The sequence below is a fragment of the Homalodisca vitripennis genome, chromosome 2, assembly GCF_021130785.1.
Source record: "Homalodisca vitripennis isolate AUS2020 chromosome 2, UT_GWSS_2.1, whole genome shotgun sequence".
NCBI lineage: Eukaryota > Metazoa > Arthropoda > Insecta > Hemiptera > Cicadellidae > Homalodisca > Homalodisca vitripennis.
Window position 1 is genome coordinate 10,375,271 of NC_060208.1, and position 18,566 is coordinate 10,393,836.

Consider the following 18,566-nt stretch of genomic DNA (forward strand, 5'->3'; position numbering starts at 1 on the left):
ATGAAAATCTCCAATAATTTTCAAAGTTTAAGCTTCTAAATTTAAACTTTATCGATTGGTCATTTATTATGTGCTTTTAAACGATCCAAGTAATGTGTAATTTAAGGTATAGCTTGATCAGTGTTAAAAGAATTTTCTCCAGAAATACAATCAGTCTCAATTAGGTCTAGTATCAACAGAATATCAAATCGTTTCCATATTTTAGCCTTCGTCTCCACCAAATGCACTAGTAGTTCAATAAGTCGATAGGATACACTGTAGAAACTACTGTAACAGTTACAATCTGATAAAGAATCACTCTGAATAATGTTTACTATGGTTTGTGCGGCAAATAGAGAAATATTAATTTAGTTACTTATTTGGTAGAGAGATTCTAACACTTTCCAGCCACAACTGGATAAGGATTGAATTTTATAACTGAGCAATAAAGTGGGCCACACGTAGTGGCGTGTCGAGCGGAACAGCAAAACAAAGAAGGCCACTGAGTGTAGTCTGCTGAGCTTAGGGACATGACCAACCTGAGGGAGAGAATAGCCACGGGCATCGTTGTGGCCAAGTGATATAAATTTAATAGCGATCCAAAAGGGTCAAGACAATTTTGGTGTCATAATAAATAATATCAAGAAACACAGATACAAATAAAAATAAGGAAAACTACTCTTGAACAGTGGTTCACCAACATTTGATTGCCTACAGTTATGTACACAGTGGCATGTTATTGGCCTTTGTTTGTACAACAATACTATTATATCACAGTAGATGGATAATCTATTGTTTGATTGGCGAAATTTGAGTGTTAAAACTATATTTTAAATTATCAACGAGTTAGAAATTTAAACAAAGCAAGCATTCGGGATTATTCAGGCAGTCAAAATTATACAAATTAAGAGTAAATAAATAAAAATAAAAAATTTCCAGAATATATATATAATTTTTTATGGTTTAACATGACACTAGACATAAAAATAATAAATAAATATTGATGTCCTAACAACTAATTAGGAACTGCTGTGACATGGGGCCTGAGTAATATCAGACTGTGGATGGAGATGTGGGGAGGCAGTACGCGCGGTAGGTGGGTCCGTAGTAGAGCAGTTCGGTGACGTTGCGTTGTGTGCGGTCACGGTTGAGACAGAGTGAGCCGACAGGGCAGGAGCACTGGTAGTAGGTGGAGAAAGTGTCTGTGACCACATGTCCACAGAAGTCGTGCCGTTTGCATTTCATCAACTGTAAACACAAGTAAAACTATATACTAAAATTTAATATTTTTATTTCATCAAGTACTTCATATTATAATAAACGTCATAAGGTGGCATATACAGGAAGAATCATTTTTGCTAGTTGTTTTTCGATCTGCCTGATTAAAGTTGATCGACAATGGTTAAATTAATGTTATTAATGTTAAATTAATGGTTAATAATGTTATAACCAATCAGGTGATACTGTCCTGGTTTGTCTAAACTAACTGCCTGAGTAACAGTTGTATATCTTATTAATCAGTTGCTTCACACTTACAGAAATACTTATAAGATTTATCACTGGGGCTTAGGATGCTCTCGGGGCAGAGTCCTACAATCGGATGTATTTCAAGTCCACAAAAGGCATATTAAGAGTAGAAGCTTTCGATTGACACAAAATATTAAAATAATAGATTTAGATACATAAAACCATCATACAAAAATCACGAAATATTGTCAATAGTACAGATAAAATTGTGCATATTGCATTTGATTAGTGTATCGGACATTTATTTAACCCTTTGCGTGCCAAGGCGACGATATCGTCGCTAAAAACCCTTATGAAAAGTGCCAGGCGACGATCCGTCGTCGCTGCCTGTTATCATAATTTTTAACGCTTTATTTTTCATGAATTCATTTCACAACCAATATTGTTTTATTTGTTAACTATCCTGCAATAGATAAATAATAGTTCACATAGTACTTTATATTAGTGAAGATAAAAAAAACACAGAATAATAGAAGCAACAACAGCTCGCGGTGATCAACCGGGGCATCGTTGGCGCGTAACCAACTCGCTACGTATAGCAGTCTGTTCGGTCACATCATCGTGTTTACATCGTTTTGAGGTTAGGATCTCTAAAATTCTTTGTTAAATTAATATCTTTGTAAGTTTTAGTAGTTATTGTGACTGTTTTTTCATGTGTTATTAATAATAGACATTCAGAAATGGATCGTGATAACTGTAAGTGAAGTTGACAGACAACTACTGAGTGATTTGTCAGGTAGTGATAACGATTCAAACTTTTCATTGTCCGATATTTTTGATGACCCTACTTACACACCAGTACAAAAACGCCCAACCGAGATTTGTGAGTTGTAATTCCCCGACCATAGGCTCTCAATGTGACAGTGATACTTTAGTTCAACTTTGTGTGTGTGTGTGTGTGTAGTGTACATATTTTTTTGGAAAATATGAAGACCATATATTAGATATTGGACTTTAGAACCAAAGGATAAATGTAAGTAATGCATTAATTATTTTTGTTTTAGTGTTGTGTTACCGGTACTGAAAAATGATTTTTTTTATCATGTACATAATTTCAAACATTGTTATGTAACTATAGTAATTATATAAAAAAGGTAACCATTATTTTTTTTTTCACATTAACAATGTTATAAAGAATATTAAAAAACTCTTCCCATAGTAAAATTGTTTCTTATTAATTTGTCAAAAAAAATAAAAATAAAAATTGCTTCATACATTTTTTGGTTTTGACATGCCAAAACTAATATTATTTTCTGTTGTTTCATTTGTTTTGTAACATTTTATTGTAATACAATTTATTACAAACATTTTGATACCTGTTTCATAAAAATAGTATGAAAAATAAAAAAAATATATTCTTTTTCCTGAAGCCCGGTAATACCTCTTATTATTCCCTGGCATTTTTCGCATATGACTTGCAATATAGTTGCTAGTGCATTTCTTTTGTACTAAATTTTTTGCCTTGTGGCATTCAAAGGGTTAAGGAATGTTCGATAAAGATAAGTTATACCTGAACTGCCTGTAATTTATATCCTACCAATTAGAGGCAATGGTCTCTCATGTCTGTCAGAAAAGGCTAAAAAGCATGGGTTGTACTAGATGATGCGTTCATCCCTTGAGATGCCTATTAGCACAGGCCAGCCAAGTCAAAATTATTGAGATTATAATCTTTCATAGTCTATCTCTAGCCTGCTCTGCAGTTAGTTTTAGGTTAGGGAATATTATGTTTTGAAAATACATTGTGACCTCTTACTGTAATATTCATTCTTATTAGACTTCACAATATATTACAATAAAAGGTTTTAAGCATTTCAACTATGAATGTCTTATCATATACCATTTAACGATCACAATAGATTGTCTGGTATTCTAGCATTTGCAATAATCCAACCTCGGTTCACTTGGAAAAGTACCGGATTAACCGAAGTCTACTTTATTTTGACATTGTAAAAATTGGTAGAAAAGAAACGGAAAATAACTTTTTAGGGACGAATAAATCAGAAGTGTATCAAGATCAATTCTGTAAATAAAGATCAATGTTATTTTTATCATAATTAAGAAAAAGGAGGTAAATAAGGAACAGAACAGTTAGACAAAAATGATTACTGTAGATAATACTGTACCTCGGCACAACGAAAGTAATTATCACTGACGATAGAGCCGTTGAAGTAGTTGCGGTAGAAGTGTTTGTGCAGCTGCCAGTACGCAGGCCAGCGACAGTGACAATGAGCTTCGGTTACGAGTTGCTCGTCATCGCCGTTCTGACGTGATGAGACAACAATACCAGTCTGCTTCGGGGAGCACCGGGGCAGTTCTGTCACCCTCTGGCAGAACTGTGCAGTTGTGTTAATCTCATTGAGTGATTAACTCTTAAGTAAGAACTCATAAAGAAAATCTAAACGCTATTTTTGATATGGATTTCTAAGCTACTGAAAGTTCACGGAATGTGGAAGTCTCATTGATTGGTTACTCTTAATATGACATCATCAAGAGAAATAAAAACATTTTATAGTGAGGAATTGGTTGTTACTTAAAAATCAATGGAATACACCTTAACTCTACTAGTATAAATCAAATTATTTCTGATTGGTTCTGAATGCTTCTGTAATGTTAACCAACCTATTTCTGTTGTTCAAACAGCCTTTGCATATTAACTTTTTATGATAAACTCTGTCAATGTATCGACATGATTGATTTAGGCGTCACTGGGTTGAGAAGAGTTGACATATTTTAAGCAACATGCAAATATATGTTCATGTAAAATTTTCTAAAATTGTTATTAACAATCGCTAATGTATGTATACACCTGTCCTTCATCATTTATGCACATAATTGGTTTTTGGTTTTTAGGATGAGTACAGTTACATATATGTGCAATAACATGTGTTTTCTGAAAGTATATTTCAAACAATCTATCGCATTTATAAGTTCCTCACAACTTTATTTTAGAAGCATGGTCAACCATTTTTTTATATTTAGGGCCGTTTTAAATTAACATACTATTTCATCCTGAAAAATATATAACATCATATACAATACATAGCTTCTTATTTCTATTATAACCCATTGGCCTACAACTACGAGTTATCTCGTAGTATGGAAAAAGGACCCATATGTACAACTACGAGTTATCTCGTAGTTGTGTAATACGTTAATAAAATCCAATATATATTATTAATACAAACAAAAACATAAAAATTAATGTTTGTCTGTTAATCTACATTACTTTATCTACTAAAAAAAGGTTTTGTAAACTAAATAAAGTACGTCATTGATGAGAACAATAAAGTATAAAAATGCAACAGCCGAGGTCATCTGAGAGCAGCAAACAGCTGTGTTGCCGTCTACATCGCAATTCAGTAGCTCTAGTTGCCGGTTCGCGCTAACAAGTTTATGTTATTGTTTACGTTCATTTTATTTTGAGTTAGTCAAAAACGTATAAGAAGTGATTATGAAATTAATAATGTTTTGTTTGAAAGTGAATTAGGGAAAGTGAAGAATCTATTGTTATTGAAAGGTGTAAACGTGACATCAATTATGAATCAGATTCTAGTGATGAAGATATTTGTGATGCAAAAATTATGCAAAATTAACATTTGTACCCTATTTTTGCATAAAAGTATGTTTAATTTATAAAATAAATTAGTTTTTAAAGGGCATAAAAAATTTTCAATGTAGAAAAAAATATTTGCTTTAAATATTTATGTTTCAAAATAAATGATTGTAAAATTGTTTATTAAAAATCACTACTGCAATAAATTTCTTTGTATACAAATTTTGAAAATGGAAAGATAAGCAGAATATTGTATCCACTCCTAGTTAATCATATTTTTTAACAAATATCACAGAACCATCTTGTGTCAAACCCCCAACAGCTTGCCATTGCTTGATTAATGGCTAATGTTACTCTTCCTAGTCTTTTTTGGAACTTTTCTTTTTGACCAGTCCTGTCTGAACAAAAAGCACTCAGATTCATATATCTGGGTGAGTTCACTTAGACAAATGTTCACGATGATGGTCATTGCATCTTGCAGGAATTCCTTAGCAAGCATATTTAAGGATAAAAGGTTCCAATTGCAAAGGATCCTTCTAGGAGAATAAATGTTGAGTTAAATAGCATTGAGGACATGAGTAAAGATAAAATGCTGTGGTAAAAAGCTACCTTGAGCTGTGAACGGTTATCCAGTGCCATACTGAAGTGGTCATGTGTCTGACCCCACTGCCAAGGACACTCCCTGCCCTGCACGCAGCGACACAGGCGGTGGATGGTGGGTGCCCGCCAGAACCGCAGTCGCATCACACTGCACACACTGTATTCCCCACATTCTGGCAGTTCCCAGTCACCCAGCACCTTCAGACACATGCACAGAGCTATTCAAAAATATTTTGAGCGTTCATGGTTTTTTATTAATTTGATTGCTGTGCCATTTGGTTATTCAACTGATAAAAGGTCTGTGAAGAACAGATTTTTTTTTAAATAAATATAGATCTTAAAGGATAATAATAACCTTTAATTGATTAAAGGAATATTTTTGTCTTCAAACTTTATTTTATTTCACCAACATCTATTGATTATACATAGTTAGATGCCCATTGGAAGTGTTAAAAATTTGATCCTTAACAAATTTTTAATTACCTAACAATTTATAAATGGACCAAAAATGTACTTATTTTTTTATTTAAGCTTCTCAATTCTTCCACTGTGGTTAATTTTATTTCTGTGAAATAATAGTAGTAATATTTATTATTATAAAAATCTAGTTTAGAAATAAGTTTTGCAGAGATAAAACATGTCTAATAAAATTTAAATTTTGTGTTGTCAGTATAGCTCCAGTGTCTGGCAAATTAGTACCATCATTTGAAGTTGCGTTACATTAGTTAAAGCTTTGAATAATAATTTGTTTGTGTTTATTAACAATTATTGATTAAAATAAACTGTAAAATGAAATTGGGAACATTGATTTTTTAAATTACAGTATTTATAGTCTTAATCTAATATAAACATGTTGTAATGAGCTTTTTGGGGGGTAAAAATTCTACATGAGTCTTTCTGACCTTCTACTGCAAACAACTATTAAAATAGCCGACCATAAATAGTTATTTATATCAGATGAATTATGTACATTATCCACACATAAACTGCTAGTGTACTAACTAAACTAATAAGGTATAACTTGCCCAAGAATTTTAAGAGCAAACACAAAATGTCAGCAATTTTTCCAAGATAGGTATTTAGATTTTTACTATATACATATATTTTTCTCAATGGACTTTTGCTCACACAAAAACATTTTAAAACCCTCTTATCCAAGAATTAGCACAAACGTGTCTGCAAGTATTTTATGTAATAGTACACACAATATGTTTTAGTAATTTATTGATCATTTTCAGTTCTAGGAAATCTCACTAAAAGGGAAAGTTGTTGATACTAAAATTGTTTTGGCCACTTAATTGGATAGTAAAATGCTTATACAGTATAGCATGAAACCTCAACAGATTTATTTAAATAATTAAGAATTATCGATTTGTCACATCTATATTTTGTAGTACAATTGTGGTTTTTCAGAGGAAAACTTATATTACTCAAATACTGATGGAGCAAATGAACAAATAAAAATACAAAATAGTACTGAGAGTTAATATAAAATGTTATAAAATTCATATTAGCACTAATAACAATATTGTTGGTGAATGAATTATTTGAATGAATTTTATTCAACTTACTCTTCCGGGGTACTGATAAACAACACGTTCAATGACACTGCGATACTCGGAGGTTTCAGTCAGCACTGCACCAGCACTGAGCAGCAACGCCACCATCAACTGATAACCCATATCTGTACTGCCAGCTGGCCTGCCCTCAGCTGTGTGTCGTAGGTTATCTACTGTATAAATAGACTGGGCCTGGAGTGTGGAGGATGGACCGTGTATCTCACAGCACACACAGACAGACTGGCGCTCACCCGGCCATTCACAACCCACCATGCAGGACCGTATCACTTGGGGGCTCTCAGGGGGGCAGTCCTCAATTAGTGTCCACTAAAAAAGTGTCTAAAAATGGCAATGAAGCAGCCGTACACTTATTTTTATGAGTTTCTGTTAAGATTTTTGGTAACCATCTTTCACAAACCTTATCGTAACCTAACTCTTGCGTATCATTTTCTTGTAACAATCTGGTTGAAATTTCAGGAAAACTAAGTGAGAGTTCTGTCATTTTGAATCGGCGGCCTTTTTTAATCTTCTCATTGACTTTAGAGACAATTTCATCAGTCACAATGCTTGGCCACCCATTTTTTTCGTTATCATGCACATTTGTTCGACTATTTTTAGACCTAATGTACCACCACTGTAATGTAATGTTGCAACTCCACCTCAGTTATCACATTGTTCCTTTTAACTTCACAGAGTTGGTGATAAATCTCAATTGGCTTATTGTGCTTAGCCAACAAAAACCGTATTACCAACCGCACCTCACAAATTGCCTGATTTTCAGTTGCGTCACACATTTTAAACTTCTATTGTAAAACAACGAGTGACAGTCACCTCTCACTATCACGGCTGGATAGCCACTGAACAGAGAAATGCCCTGACATCAAAATGGCCATGTTGGTCTCGCCCTTTAAAAGTAACTAATTAATAAAGGAAGGTGAACAAATTACAACAATGAAAACCAAAACAAACAGCTCTTTCTACCATTAATTATAAAGAAATAATTGTGTTTTCACTACAGTTATTGAATTTTGTCATTTAGCTTTCCGTTTTTGTCTTGATTTGTAAGTATGTTTTAAAGAATAGTGACCAACATACTTTTGAATATAAAAAGGGACATCAAATTAAGTAATCCATTAATACTGATTTTACATGTTTGCGATAAAGTAACTTGCCAAAAATCAGTGTTTAAAAGTGTCAGTTTTTAAATTTATGAAATAAAATGTCATAATTGTTTATTTCTGGTTTTTAATGCCCCTTAGTAGTTGAATTTTTTTCATAAGATTCGTAAATTTGTAATGTAATTGGAAAAAAAAATATATTCAAACCTAATGCGATCGTTGTATCAGAGAGGGGGAATTTATCCTCCTCAAGAAATGTAGGTACGCCACTGGAGGCTTACAACCATAAACCTGCTGACAGGCATGTATTATATTTAAATGAACCTGTCTGACCATCTGTCAGCCAGAATCTGCCCATTTGGCCTCCACCCAGCTGTTCCGTGTTGTTCCACTTGTGGGAATCGTTAATTATGCTCCATTCTCCTGTTTACCTATCTTATAGACTCATGTTGATTTATTCTGCTTTATCCTCATGTTCCTCCGACCGTGTTTACATTGGATTTGAATTAAATGCTTCTCTCTCTTTCTCTCCCCCTCCCCCTCCCCCCTCTCTTTCTCTCATCGTATGCCTGTGCTGTGTCAGTCCAAATAGGTATCTAATGGCCTCCTTTGAAGAAAATAATGCAAATAATATTTTATTGATTTTTAGATTATTTTTAAATGCCTGTCCTTTTCTTGAATATAGTAGATAAATCCAGAAATTGGTGTACTGTGTATTTTTATTCAGATATTCAATACTTTGGCCATTCAAATTTTGTTAATTTAGTTTCTATAACAAACATCCGCTCTTCTCAGCAGATTTTTGAACAATATTACAGGTAGAAAAATTAAACTTGAGGGTTTTTTAGGTCAATTTCTGTTTATTCAACAATTTAAAATTGAATGTTTGTGATGACTGGATCCTAACAGTTCTAATCTTTATTGGTGGCCATAAATTCTCATTTGTACATTTTTTATGGCAGTCCTGTATATGTGTTTTAAAACTACTTGTGGAGAGCATTTATTCAGTTATACATAGTTATATTATCCTCATGATTAAAATAGAATATTCAATAGATCTAATTGATCAAATGTTCAAACGTATCTGATTTGTTTACAAATTCTTTTTGTCCAATCACAGATCTAAATATTAAGATTTTATTTATGATTTTTTTAATTACGTTTACCCCTTTAAGTTATGATTAAAAGTCTTTAAACACTAAAACTTAAAAAACATCCTTCAATCATAATGTTTCCATCTGCAACCATTTAAAAATTAACACAAGGAAAATCTTTAGATTGTCCTGTACAATAAAAGAGTTATGCAAGTACAGTAGTCAGAGATAACGCAAGAACAGTAGTCAGAGATAACAAGATTCCTGTTAGTGAGGCAAAACACTTCACCTCCATGAACTTTGAACTATTGTGTTATTTTCATAATTGAACAATTTTACACTCATCATTGATAAGCAGGTTATTTATGGAAAGTTTTAAAACAGCAGATAATTATTCTATTTATATTGCTATTCCATTCTTTCTCAATTTTTGTATATACATATATTTTCAAGAAGTTAAGGATTAAAACATCATATTATAGTCAAACAATATTATGAGTTGTATGAGAGCCAAAACCAATCACACTCAAGATAAATATTCTGAAATGAACACATTGAAGTATGATATATTTACATACATAAAAAATGTCCTCCACTATAATTCTATGAATATTCAGATTTGTTTCTTAACGTACTCCAAAATAATGTGTTTCTCTCACCTCTAAAATTATATATAATAATTTTTCTTATTAATATTGTTTAATGTAAAAAGATTTTTATTACCATTTTTAACCCATTTACTACAAGAAAAATTACAATATTTTTACCCTCAGATATTGAATTAATTTTTCATTTTGTAATGGAAATCATTGTGTGGGTACTTAGGGCCAATTAAAAATTTTAAACGGCACGGAAAAATTTTGCAATGGAAATCACTGTGTGGGTACTTAGGGCCAATTAAAAATTTTAAACGGCACGGAAAAATTTTGCAATGGAAATCATTGTGTGGGTACTTAGGGCCAATTAAAAATTTTAAACGGCACGGAAAAATTTTGCAATGGAAATCATTGTGTGGGTACTTAGGGCCAGTTAAAAATTTTAAACGGCACGGAAAAATTTTGCAATGGAAATCATTGTGTGGGTACTTAGGGTCAATTAAAAATTTTAAACGGCACGGAAAAATTTTGCAATGGAAATCATTGTGTGGGTACTTAGGGCCAATTAAAAATTTTAAACGGCACGGAAAAATTTTGCAATGGAAATCATTGTGTGGGTACTTAGGGTCAATTAAAAATTTTAAACGGCACGGAAAAATTTTGCAATGGAAATCATTGTGTGGGTACTTAGGGTCAATTAAAAATTTTAAACGGCACGGAAAAAATTTTGCAATGGAAATCATTGTGTGGGTACTTAGGGTCAATTAAAAATTTTAAACGGCACGGAAAAATTTTGCAATGGAAATCATTGTGTGGGTACTTAGGGCCAATTAAAAATTTTAAACGGCACGGAAAAATTTTGCAATGGAAATCATTGTGTGGGGACTTAGGGTCAATTAAAAATTTTAAACGGCACGGAAAAATTTTGCAATGGAAATCATTGTGTGGGGACTTAGGGTCAATTAAAAATTTTAAACGGCATGGAAAAATTTTGCAATGGAAATCATTGTGTGGGTACTTAGGGTCAATTAAAAATTTTAAACGGCACGGAAAAATTTTGCAATGGAAATCATTGTGTGGGGACTTAGGGTCAATTAAAAATTTTAAACGGCACGGAAAAATTTTGCAATGGAAATCATTGTGTGGGGACTTAGGGTCAATTGAAAATTTTAAACGGCACGGAAAAATTTTGCAATGGAAATCATTGTGTGGGGACTTAGGGTCAATTGAAAATCTTAAACGACATGGGTAACAACAGTGTGAATATAAAGACATCACTGTTAGAATTCCAAATTCTTTAAACTCTTTTTTACAACTCTCGGTTGGTTCTAGATCAGCAAGTGTTCTTATTGCTTTCTTTTGTAAGACTATGATTCAAATTAAGTTTTGTTTGGTCTTGTCAAACCATATCTAACATGAGGTTTAGTCATAGTAGGCTGCTATTGCTACATCGAGTCTTCCAATCCACTTCATTCTTCTCACAACAAAAACCTCTGATACTAGCTTCTTGCTTGAATTATCCACACGAGTAGCCCAGAAGAGTTCAAGGTAACTTTCAGTAATTTGGTTTATTTTTCTAACAAGAGAGCAGGAATTTTTGGTATCATGTCCTGCCACCTCCTAAAGTTGAGACAGGTTGTATTTTTAGGATTTATTACTAGTTTGTTTTGGAGACAGTAGTGGAGTGTTTCTTGCGTTGATGAAATTATGTTGTGTGGAGCTCCTCAGCAGTGTTTGTGGTAAGAAGAATGTCATCTGCATATAGACGATAGTTTATGGAGTTTGGGAAATCATTTGTGAAAAGAACAAACAGAAAAGGACCCAGAACTGAACCTTGTGGATCTTCTCTGTTTGAGGGTTGAAAGGTGGATTTGAAGGATGACTTCTTACCATTGAATGTTGTTTGTAGTTCTACAAGCTGTTGGTGGCATTCTAGGTAGCTCGCTACCCAGGTCCCTGACCATCCTCTGATATCTAGAGTTGCCAGTTTAGACAAAATGAGGTCATGTCTCAGGCAGTGAAAATTTTTACTGTAGTCACCCATAACGTCTGGTACAATTTTGTTGTCCTCCAGCTTATCTGTAACAAATTCACCTATGTTGACTGATGCGCATAGTGTTGATCATCCTTTTAAGAAGCTGTGCTGATGTTTCACCGTATACCTAACTGAGCTGATGTCAATGATGTGTGTTTCTCTGTGTACAGGCGATGGATGCTACCAAAGCGTTGCTGCGCCACAACTTCATGAGCAGCCTGGAAACCACTCTGGTGTCCGAGACCCACCTACTGATACAACACTGGGCTAGCAACGAATGTCAGGCCAATTTCACGAAGTACCTGGAAGGAGACGAGAATCCTCTCAGTCTTCAGAAACAACCAATTTGAGGTGGGTACAAAATAACCTCTTGATTATTATTGTATATAATGTTTACACATTTATAGTATTTCACTTGAAATTTTGTGAGCTGTTTGTTTTTTTTTACGATTTAGCTCACATTTTACACTCTTGATTGTATTATGAATACACTGTTTTCAATATATTAACATTTATTTACACCATATATTGTGGACAGTCACACTTCAACATATATTTGTCACAGTTTAATATCCAAACATTCAAAAGAATATTATTTTTTATCATAATTTATAAAGAAATTTGTGCCATACTTAGTACCATATTATTTATTATAGCGCAGGAGACAATCAGTTTGCATTGTATAAACACACGATATATTTTTTGTGAAATCAATACAAGAATTGTCTATTCAAAGGAAATTGAAAACGTCATCCAACCATATTGACTTTATGGCTGAAAATAATGACTTAGTTTCTTTACCTTGTTGGCTGATTGTGATATAATTATTATTTACATGTCTGACAGTTGGTTAGACATGATACTCTTCCATTTCAGCCCCCATTGAAAAATAAAGTTACGAGTTACAGTATCAGAGTATTTTAGGAGTTTTATTCTAAATTTTATTTTCAGCCAAACATTTCAGAGCAGTGTATATCAATTATTGTAAATTCCTGCAAATGACTCGATTTTAATTGAAACCACTTTTCTGTTACAGGTTGGGATTCAATCATAGTCTCTGTAAGAAATCTGTACAAAAGTTAGTTGTTATCACTTCAGTTGGTTACAGCACCTGCTGTATGTAATAATGTTTTGTTTATAGCAAATTTTATCACCTTTCTTAAAGTTTTTACTGTTTATACTAATTGTGTAAAGTTTTATGAATAAAGTATAAGTTTATTCTGTTCCTTTATTTCGTTAATGTACGTAGTTAGATGTGACGTTGAGTTTATCGTGGAGTCTATTTTTAATACACTTTAAAAGCTGTCCATTTGTTGAAAAAGTATGTTTTAGTTATTCATGAAATGAAGATGTAAATTTGTGTTTACTTTGCTGTTATTTATTTTACAAAGGGACAAGGTAAAGATTATGTGAATACTTTTGATCTTAATGTTTTTTCTACTTGTAGTACGTTTTTCATTTAATAAAATTTATCTTGTATATTGGCAATAATCTTAATTGTTGTACTTTTATAATTTTTTCCGTGTTGTGAGTGTAATAATGCAGTTGTCAAGCCATTATTATATTACTTGGATTTCTAAATGAGTAATGTCTATAGTATTTTGAAAACATTATTAAGTAATAGAAATTTATAATCTGTTTTTAAGTAATATTTCTACAAACTGATGGTCTTAATACTGAAATTAAGTAAAAAGTAAGGTATCTACTGTTCCTCATACTCTACTGAGTCTATAAAATGTATAATATATTAATATTTATACAATGAACTGTAATTAAAGTCATAAAGGAATTGCTCTTTGTAAAATTTTAAAAATTAATATTTTTATAATAATTTGTTTACTTTATATATATAAATAAGTATCTGTTCAATGTAATCTTCTTGATATACTATAAATAAGTTTAATCATATTTATTTTTCAGGTATTATTCATTCTTCATACATGTTATTAAAATGTAAACATTTTGTTACATATGTATACATATAATCGCAAATCGAACAAGTACATTATATGTTTAGTTTTCTTCTCTTATGTTGCTTTCAAATAAACTTAAATAAATACCCATTTGAATTACACACAATTTAAAGTAAAAATTTCTCGAAATATTCATTAGTTATTTAGTAACATTAAAATTTTTTTGTGATAAAATGGGAATAAGTTTTACATAAAAAAATTTTAAAAGTTGGTTTTAATTTTAATTTTGAGATTTATTACTCATAATTTGAGTAACTACTGATTCAACCCTTATGGTGTCGTAGCCATTTCACAACCCACATGTGTAAAATAACTTACATTAACTAATAATTTTAACTGTTAAAAGAAACCATTTTTGACTGATTGTTTTATATATGATTTTAGATACACAGCATAAAAATTAGACAAATTCCAATATTTTTTGTGAAAACGTAAGACAATGTTAGTACAAATTTTCGTAATATGCATTAGTATGCCTGATATCATTTTTTATTCGTTACTCTAGTAATTATTGTTAGCAATATAAATCAAGTTGACAGCATATTCTGATTTTTTAAATGTTACAAAGTATTGATACATAAAAACTAATTACATATCACAGTATTTGCATTAACCGTAGAACTGGCAACGGTGCCATCCTATACTTAGCCTACTTAGGGCTATCTAAATCTAAGATGGTATTTAGTCATGTCTCGTCCATCTTGACCGATCTTTCTCTGTAATGCCAATCACATCCATATCAGATTTTACTTGCCTCCACCATTTCCGTCTTCGCCTTCCTTCATTGTTTCTTTTTATTAGCTGTTTTACTCGAAATTCTCTTCACAACGCTGGTAAAGAATCCTGAACTCCACGTTGTGCTTTCATCTCCATTCACTTTGTTTATGTGTTGGTCTTAGATTTAGATCCATAAAGTAAAACTGGTCATATTGTTTTATATAGTCTTTTTTGTGTGACAGGGATTTTGACGACATTACATTACAGGCATATACACATGCTGTCAATATTTACTGTGTCTTGTGCTTCCGGTTCTTCTGTACCTTTATTTGATATGGTTATTTCCAAAAATTTAAAACTATCTAATTTTCCAAACTCATGTCTACCTATTTTCAATTTATCCTATATTTCCATTTTGATTTAAGAATCTATCAAACTTTGTAACTAATAGTCCAAATAATGTAGTATACATATTTTCACAAAGATTTAGATGATATATTAATAATAATGTTTGGTTTCCATGATTGTTTTACTAAATATAAAAACTTTAATTGATGATCTGTTTATAAATATTTATAGGAAGTTAAATGCTTAAAATTGAAATAAATATACATGTTTGTGAACAATTTCTTTTTGCCAATTTTGACAGATGTTAACAACTTCATTATAAAAATCCGTTATTAATTTCTTTGGAATAATCGTTGCGAATAATTTTATTCTTGTAAATACAGTAATATAATTTATTTTATATACTTCTATGCGTTTACTTACAAAATGAACAACACAATGAAACTAACACTTAAAACTTTGAACCCTATAAACCTGTCATATTGTTATTGTATATTACTGCAGACTCTAGAATAGAATGTTACCTTGAAATTTAGAAAGTTAACGTTGTTTGTTATGTTTCTATATGCAGCAGAGCAGTTTTAGTCTCAAACACATTCATAGTTCTCTGGAGTCCAGGGAGACTTTTTTAAGCTCCAACCCGGAACGATTTACCACATTATTTCAGGCTAGACTATGATGATTGTTCTTAGTAAGTGAAAATTCCAAACCGGGATTCGAATCCTGGTTTTTGGGCAGATTACTTAAATATTCCATCCACTCGGATAACAACAACAGCAGGGTTCAGTAAATAAACAATTATTAAAGTAAATAGATTACGTTATAATACACTTCAATGTGATATTGCAAATAATGTATCCTATCAACGAAAATATTATGTAAGGTAATCAACGAAATAAAAGTTCTACCAGGTATTTTAGATGTAAATAACACTGTTTCTAAAAAAAATATGAAAAACGTTAAAAGTTCAGCCACTTGATAAAATGTAAACAATCACAGTATCAACCTAATAATTTTAACAAAAATTATTTGAAACAATCAACAGAAACGAATTTTGAAATCACTGAAAAACACCACACAATTTAGAAGTATATAATGTCATGTACAATTTTAAGTATAACCAAAATCACTTACATTGGAATTGTGATGCTTCGACTCTGAAAGGGTTAACCAGCACTTTGAATTTACTTATAATGATATATTAAAAAGATAAGAAAGCCTTACTGTTTTTACTTGTTTTATAAGTTTAACTATAGGTTTTTGTTCTATTTTGTATTAGATTGAACTTTGTGACTTTGTTAGTCCTATTAATCATTTTAGAAATAAGTATTTAGAAGTAGATTCGGGGGCATTTTCCAATCATTCTGTTGCGTTAATTACCGTAGGATTAGTTAATAACCTGTTTTGTATTGCTTCAGATGTGCATTTTAAAAATATCCTTTATCATTGTGTATCGTTTGGTAATTATTGTAAATTTTATTATTTTGGTTGGGAATATTTACTGTTACATTTTCGTAGATTTGTAAGGATCCCGAGTGTCTTATCGCAGACTGAGACCAAAGCCTAATAGATTGTGAAAATAATAGGAAAGTGACTTGTTAATGTTAAATCGAACTGTGTCGATCTTTCCACTGCGAACGCTTAACGGAAGTGGAAACGTGAGTTACTGTAATAATTAATAGTGTAAATACGTAAAAGTGAAATGAAAGTGTGAGGTTGAACTGTGGGTACTCTGTTCCAGTATGAATCGCGAATTGTAAAAACTCCCCGTGACAAAAAGTGGACTTTCAGAAAATCACAAAATTAATTTAAAACGTTGACTTACAGTTCTTTGCAGTATTAAAGTTTTGCACGTGTTAAGACGCTGTAAAAGGGCAGATCTGTAAAAAAAATTATAATTTTTACACAATAATTTTTTTACAATTTTACAATTTTTTTTTTTTTTTTTTTTTTTTTTTTTTTTTTTTTTTTTTTTTTACACAATTTTTTTTTTATAATTTTATTATTGTTTGGGATTCAAACAATTGCATCATTCTCTATCTTGCATTTATGGGATTTTTCCTGCAAATAACTTTTTATTGAGAGTTAAATAATGTTTAACTGAAATTTACAATGAAATGACGTTTATTCACACAGATTGATATGTAACATAAGGTAACAGGATAGTAATATATCTAGTTTTACAGAACATATTCTTTAATATTCTTATTCTGCATCGATGTCATATTCCCTGAATTCATCATGCTGGTAAGATTGTTTTCTTGACATCGGTCACTGTAGGTGAATGTTGATGGAATTACCTCTTGACAAGAACTTCCAGCGGGTAAAAGTAATGTAGAAACTTTATAAGGCTTGACTTCCATCAGTATATTCCTTTCCATAATACCTTTCCCTTTTCTTCTTTAGTGTAAACTTGCACATTTTAAATTTAAACGTAATTTTTCAGTAGATCATATCCATAGGTCAGACATACATAGCAGCTTTTTACCAATGTTTAAAGTCAAGCACATCTTCTCTTTCGACCGAATTTACAGTAAATTTCAGTGAATATTTTACTAGAATTTCTGTAAGTTCCTTTACTATCGATCTACTTTTTTATTGTGCCAAACGCACGGTCGCAAGGCAGAAATGAGTACACGTGCAAGGAATAAAACTGTTCAATATATTCAAATTTGCCCATTTCAACAAATATACCTAGTCAAGGTATTGTTCTTATTTTTATCACAACGTATAAAACAGCTGATTTTACAGCAACTTCAACTGCTGTTGTAAAAATGTGAGTGAAGTAACGTGAGGGTTTGCTAACAAAGAGTTCAAGGACGTGTTTTGATGTGTTGTTTTGTATTCATAAAAAAGTTGTATCTGCTATCAAAATCTGTAGAAAACCACACTTTGTCCAAAATGTCTCATGTGGGGTTTTTACAGTTCAACTATTCATATATTTTTTATTTAAAGAATGTTTTCTATATTTACATGTATTTTAATATAATGTATCTGTATTTAAGCCATTTTTAATAAATCTATTTCAGTAGTACAATATTATGAACAATTTGATTTCTAGAATTTCAAATCTTAAACATTTTTACCGTTCCTTGTACAAGTATACAATTAATTGAATTCTATGGATAAGTAAAGTATTTGACAAGATTGAATAACAGTGTCCATAAAAATGTTTGTTATAAATTAAAATGCAATATTATAAAATATTCTGAAAGGACTATTAGAGTTTTCTTAATGCCTTGTGAGGTTGAATTATAATAATAACGATAATTTTCTTTATATTACTGTAATTATAAATGTGCTGAATAAATTTTATTCAAGCATAATTAAATAATATTATTAATATTATAAGTTACACATTTGTTATTGTTTCTTGTGTGTAAAAGTGTGTTCTTGTTAATTAAGGTGTTATCACAAATTGTTATCTTTTTAAAAATTTTAAATAGTTTTTTGTGCAAGAAAACTTA

General features: G+C 31.4%; 2 protein-coding genes across 3 annotated transcripts in view; one reads left to right on the forward strand and one right to left on the reverse strand.

The window, feature by feature from the left end:
* LOC124353537 overlaps nucleotides 1–13,419 on the forward strand; it is a 39,230-nt gene extending 25,811 nt beyond the window's left edge. For both annotated transcript variants that reach the window (XM_046803422.1, XM_046803421.1), the window contains 2 exons: nucleotides 12,232–12,412; nucleotides 13,098–13,419. In XM_046803422.1, coding sequence (XP_046659378.1) covers nucleotides 12,232–12,411 — 180 coding nt within the window. In that variant the 3' untranslated portion in view covers nucleotide 12,412; nucleotides 13,098–13,419. The remainder of the gene's footprint in view (nucleotides 1–12,231; nucleotides 12,413–13,097) is intronic.
* Nucleotides 912–7,577, reverse strand: LOC124353539 (kappa-scoloptoxin(11)-Ss1a-like). Its single transcript, XM_046803423.1, has 4 exons — nucleotides 7,231–7,577; nucleotides 5,669–5,857; nucleotides 3,630–3,839; nucleotides 912–1,227 (listed from the first exon to the last, which is right to left on the reverse strand). Exons 1-4 carry the CDS (start codon nucleotides 7,489–7,491, stop codon nucleotides 1,033–1,035), a joined length of 855 nt encoding a protein of 284 aa, XP_046659379.1. The 5' UTR covers nucleotides 7,492–7,577; the 3' UTR covers nucleotides 912–1,032.
* Nucleotides 13,420–18,566: the final 5,147 nt, after the last annotated feature.

Excerpts from the sequence above, each read along its gene's own strand:
- LOC124353539 (XM_046803423.1), bottom strand. The coding sequence starts at position 7,491 with ATGGTGGGTTGTGAATGGCCGGGTGAGCGCCAGTCTGTCTGTGTGTGC. Across the intron at positions 5,858-7,230 it reads TTTATCAGTACCCCGGAAGA|GTGCTGGGTGACTGGGAACT; the intron begins GTAAGTTGAATA and ends ATGTGTCTGAAG. Across the intron at positions 3,840-5,668 it reads ATAACCGTTCACAGCTCAAG|TTCTGCCAGAGGGTGACAGA; the intron begins GTAGCTTTTTAC and ends ACAACTGCACAG.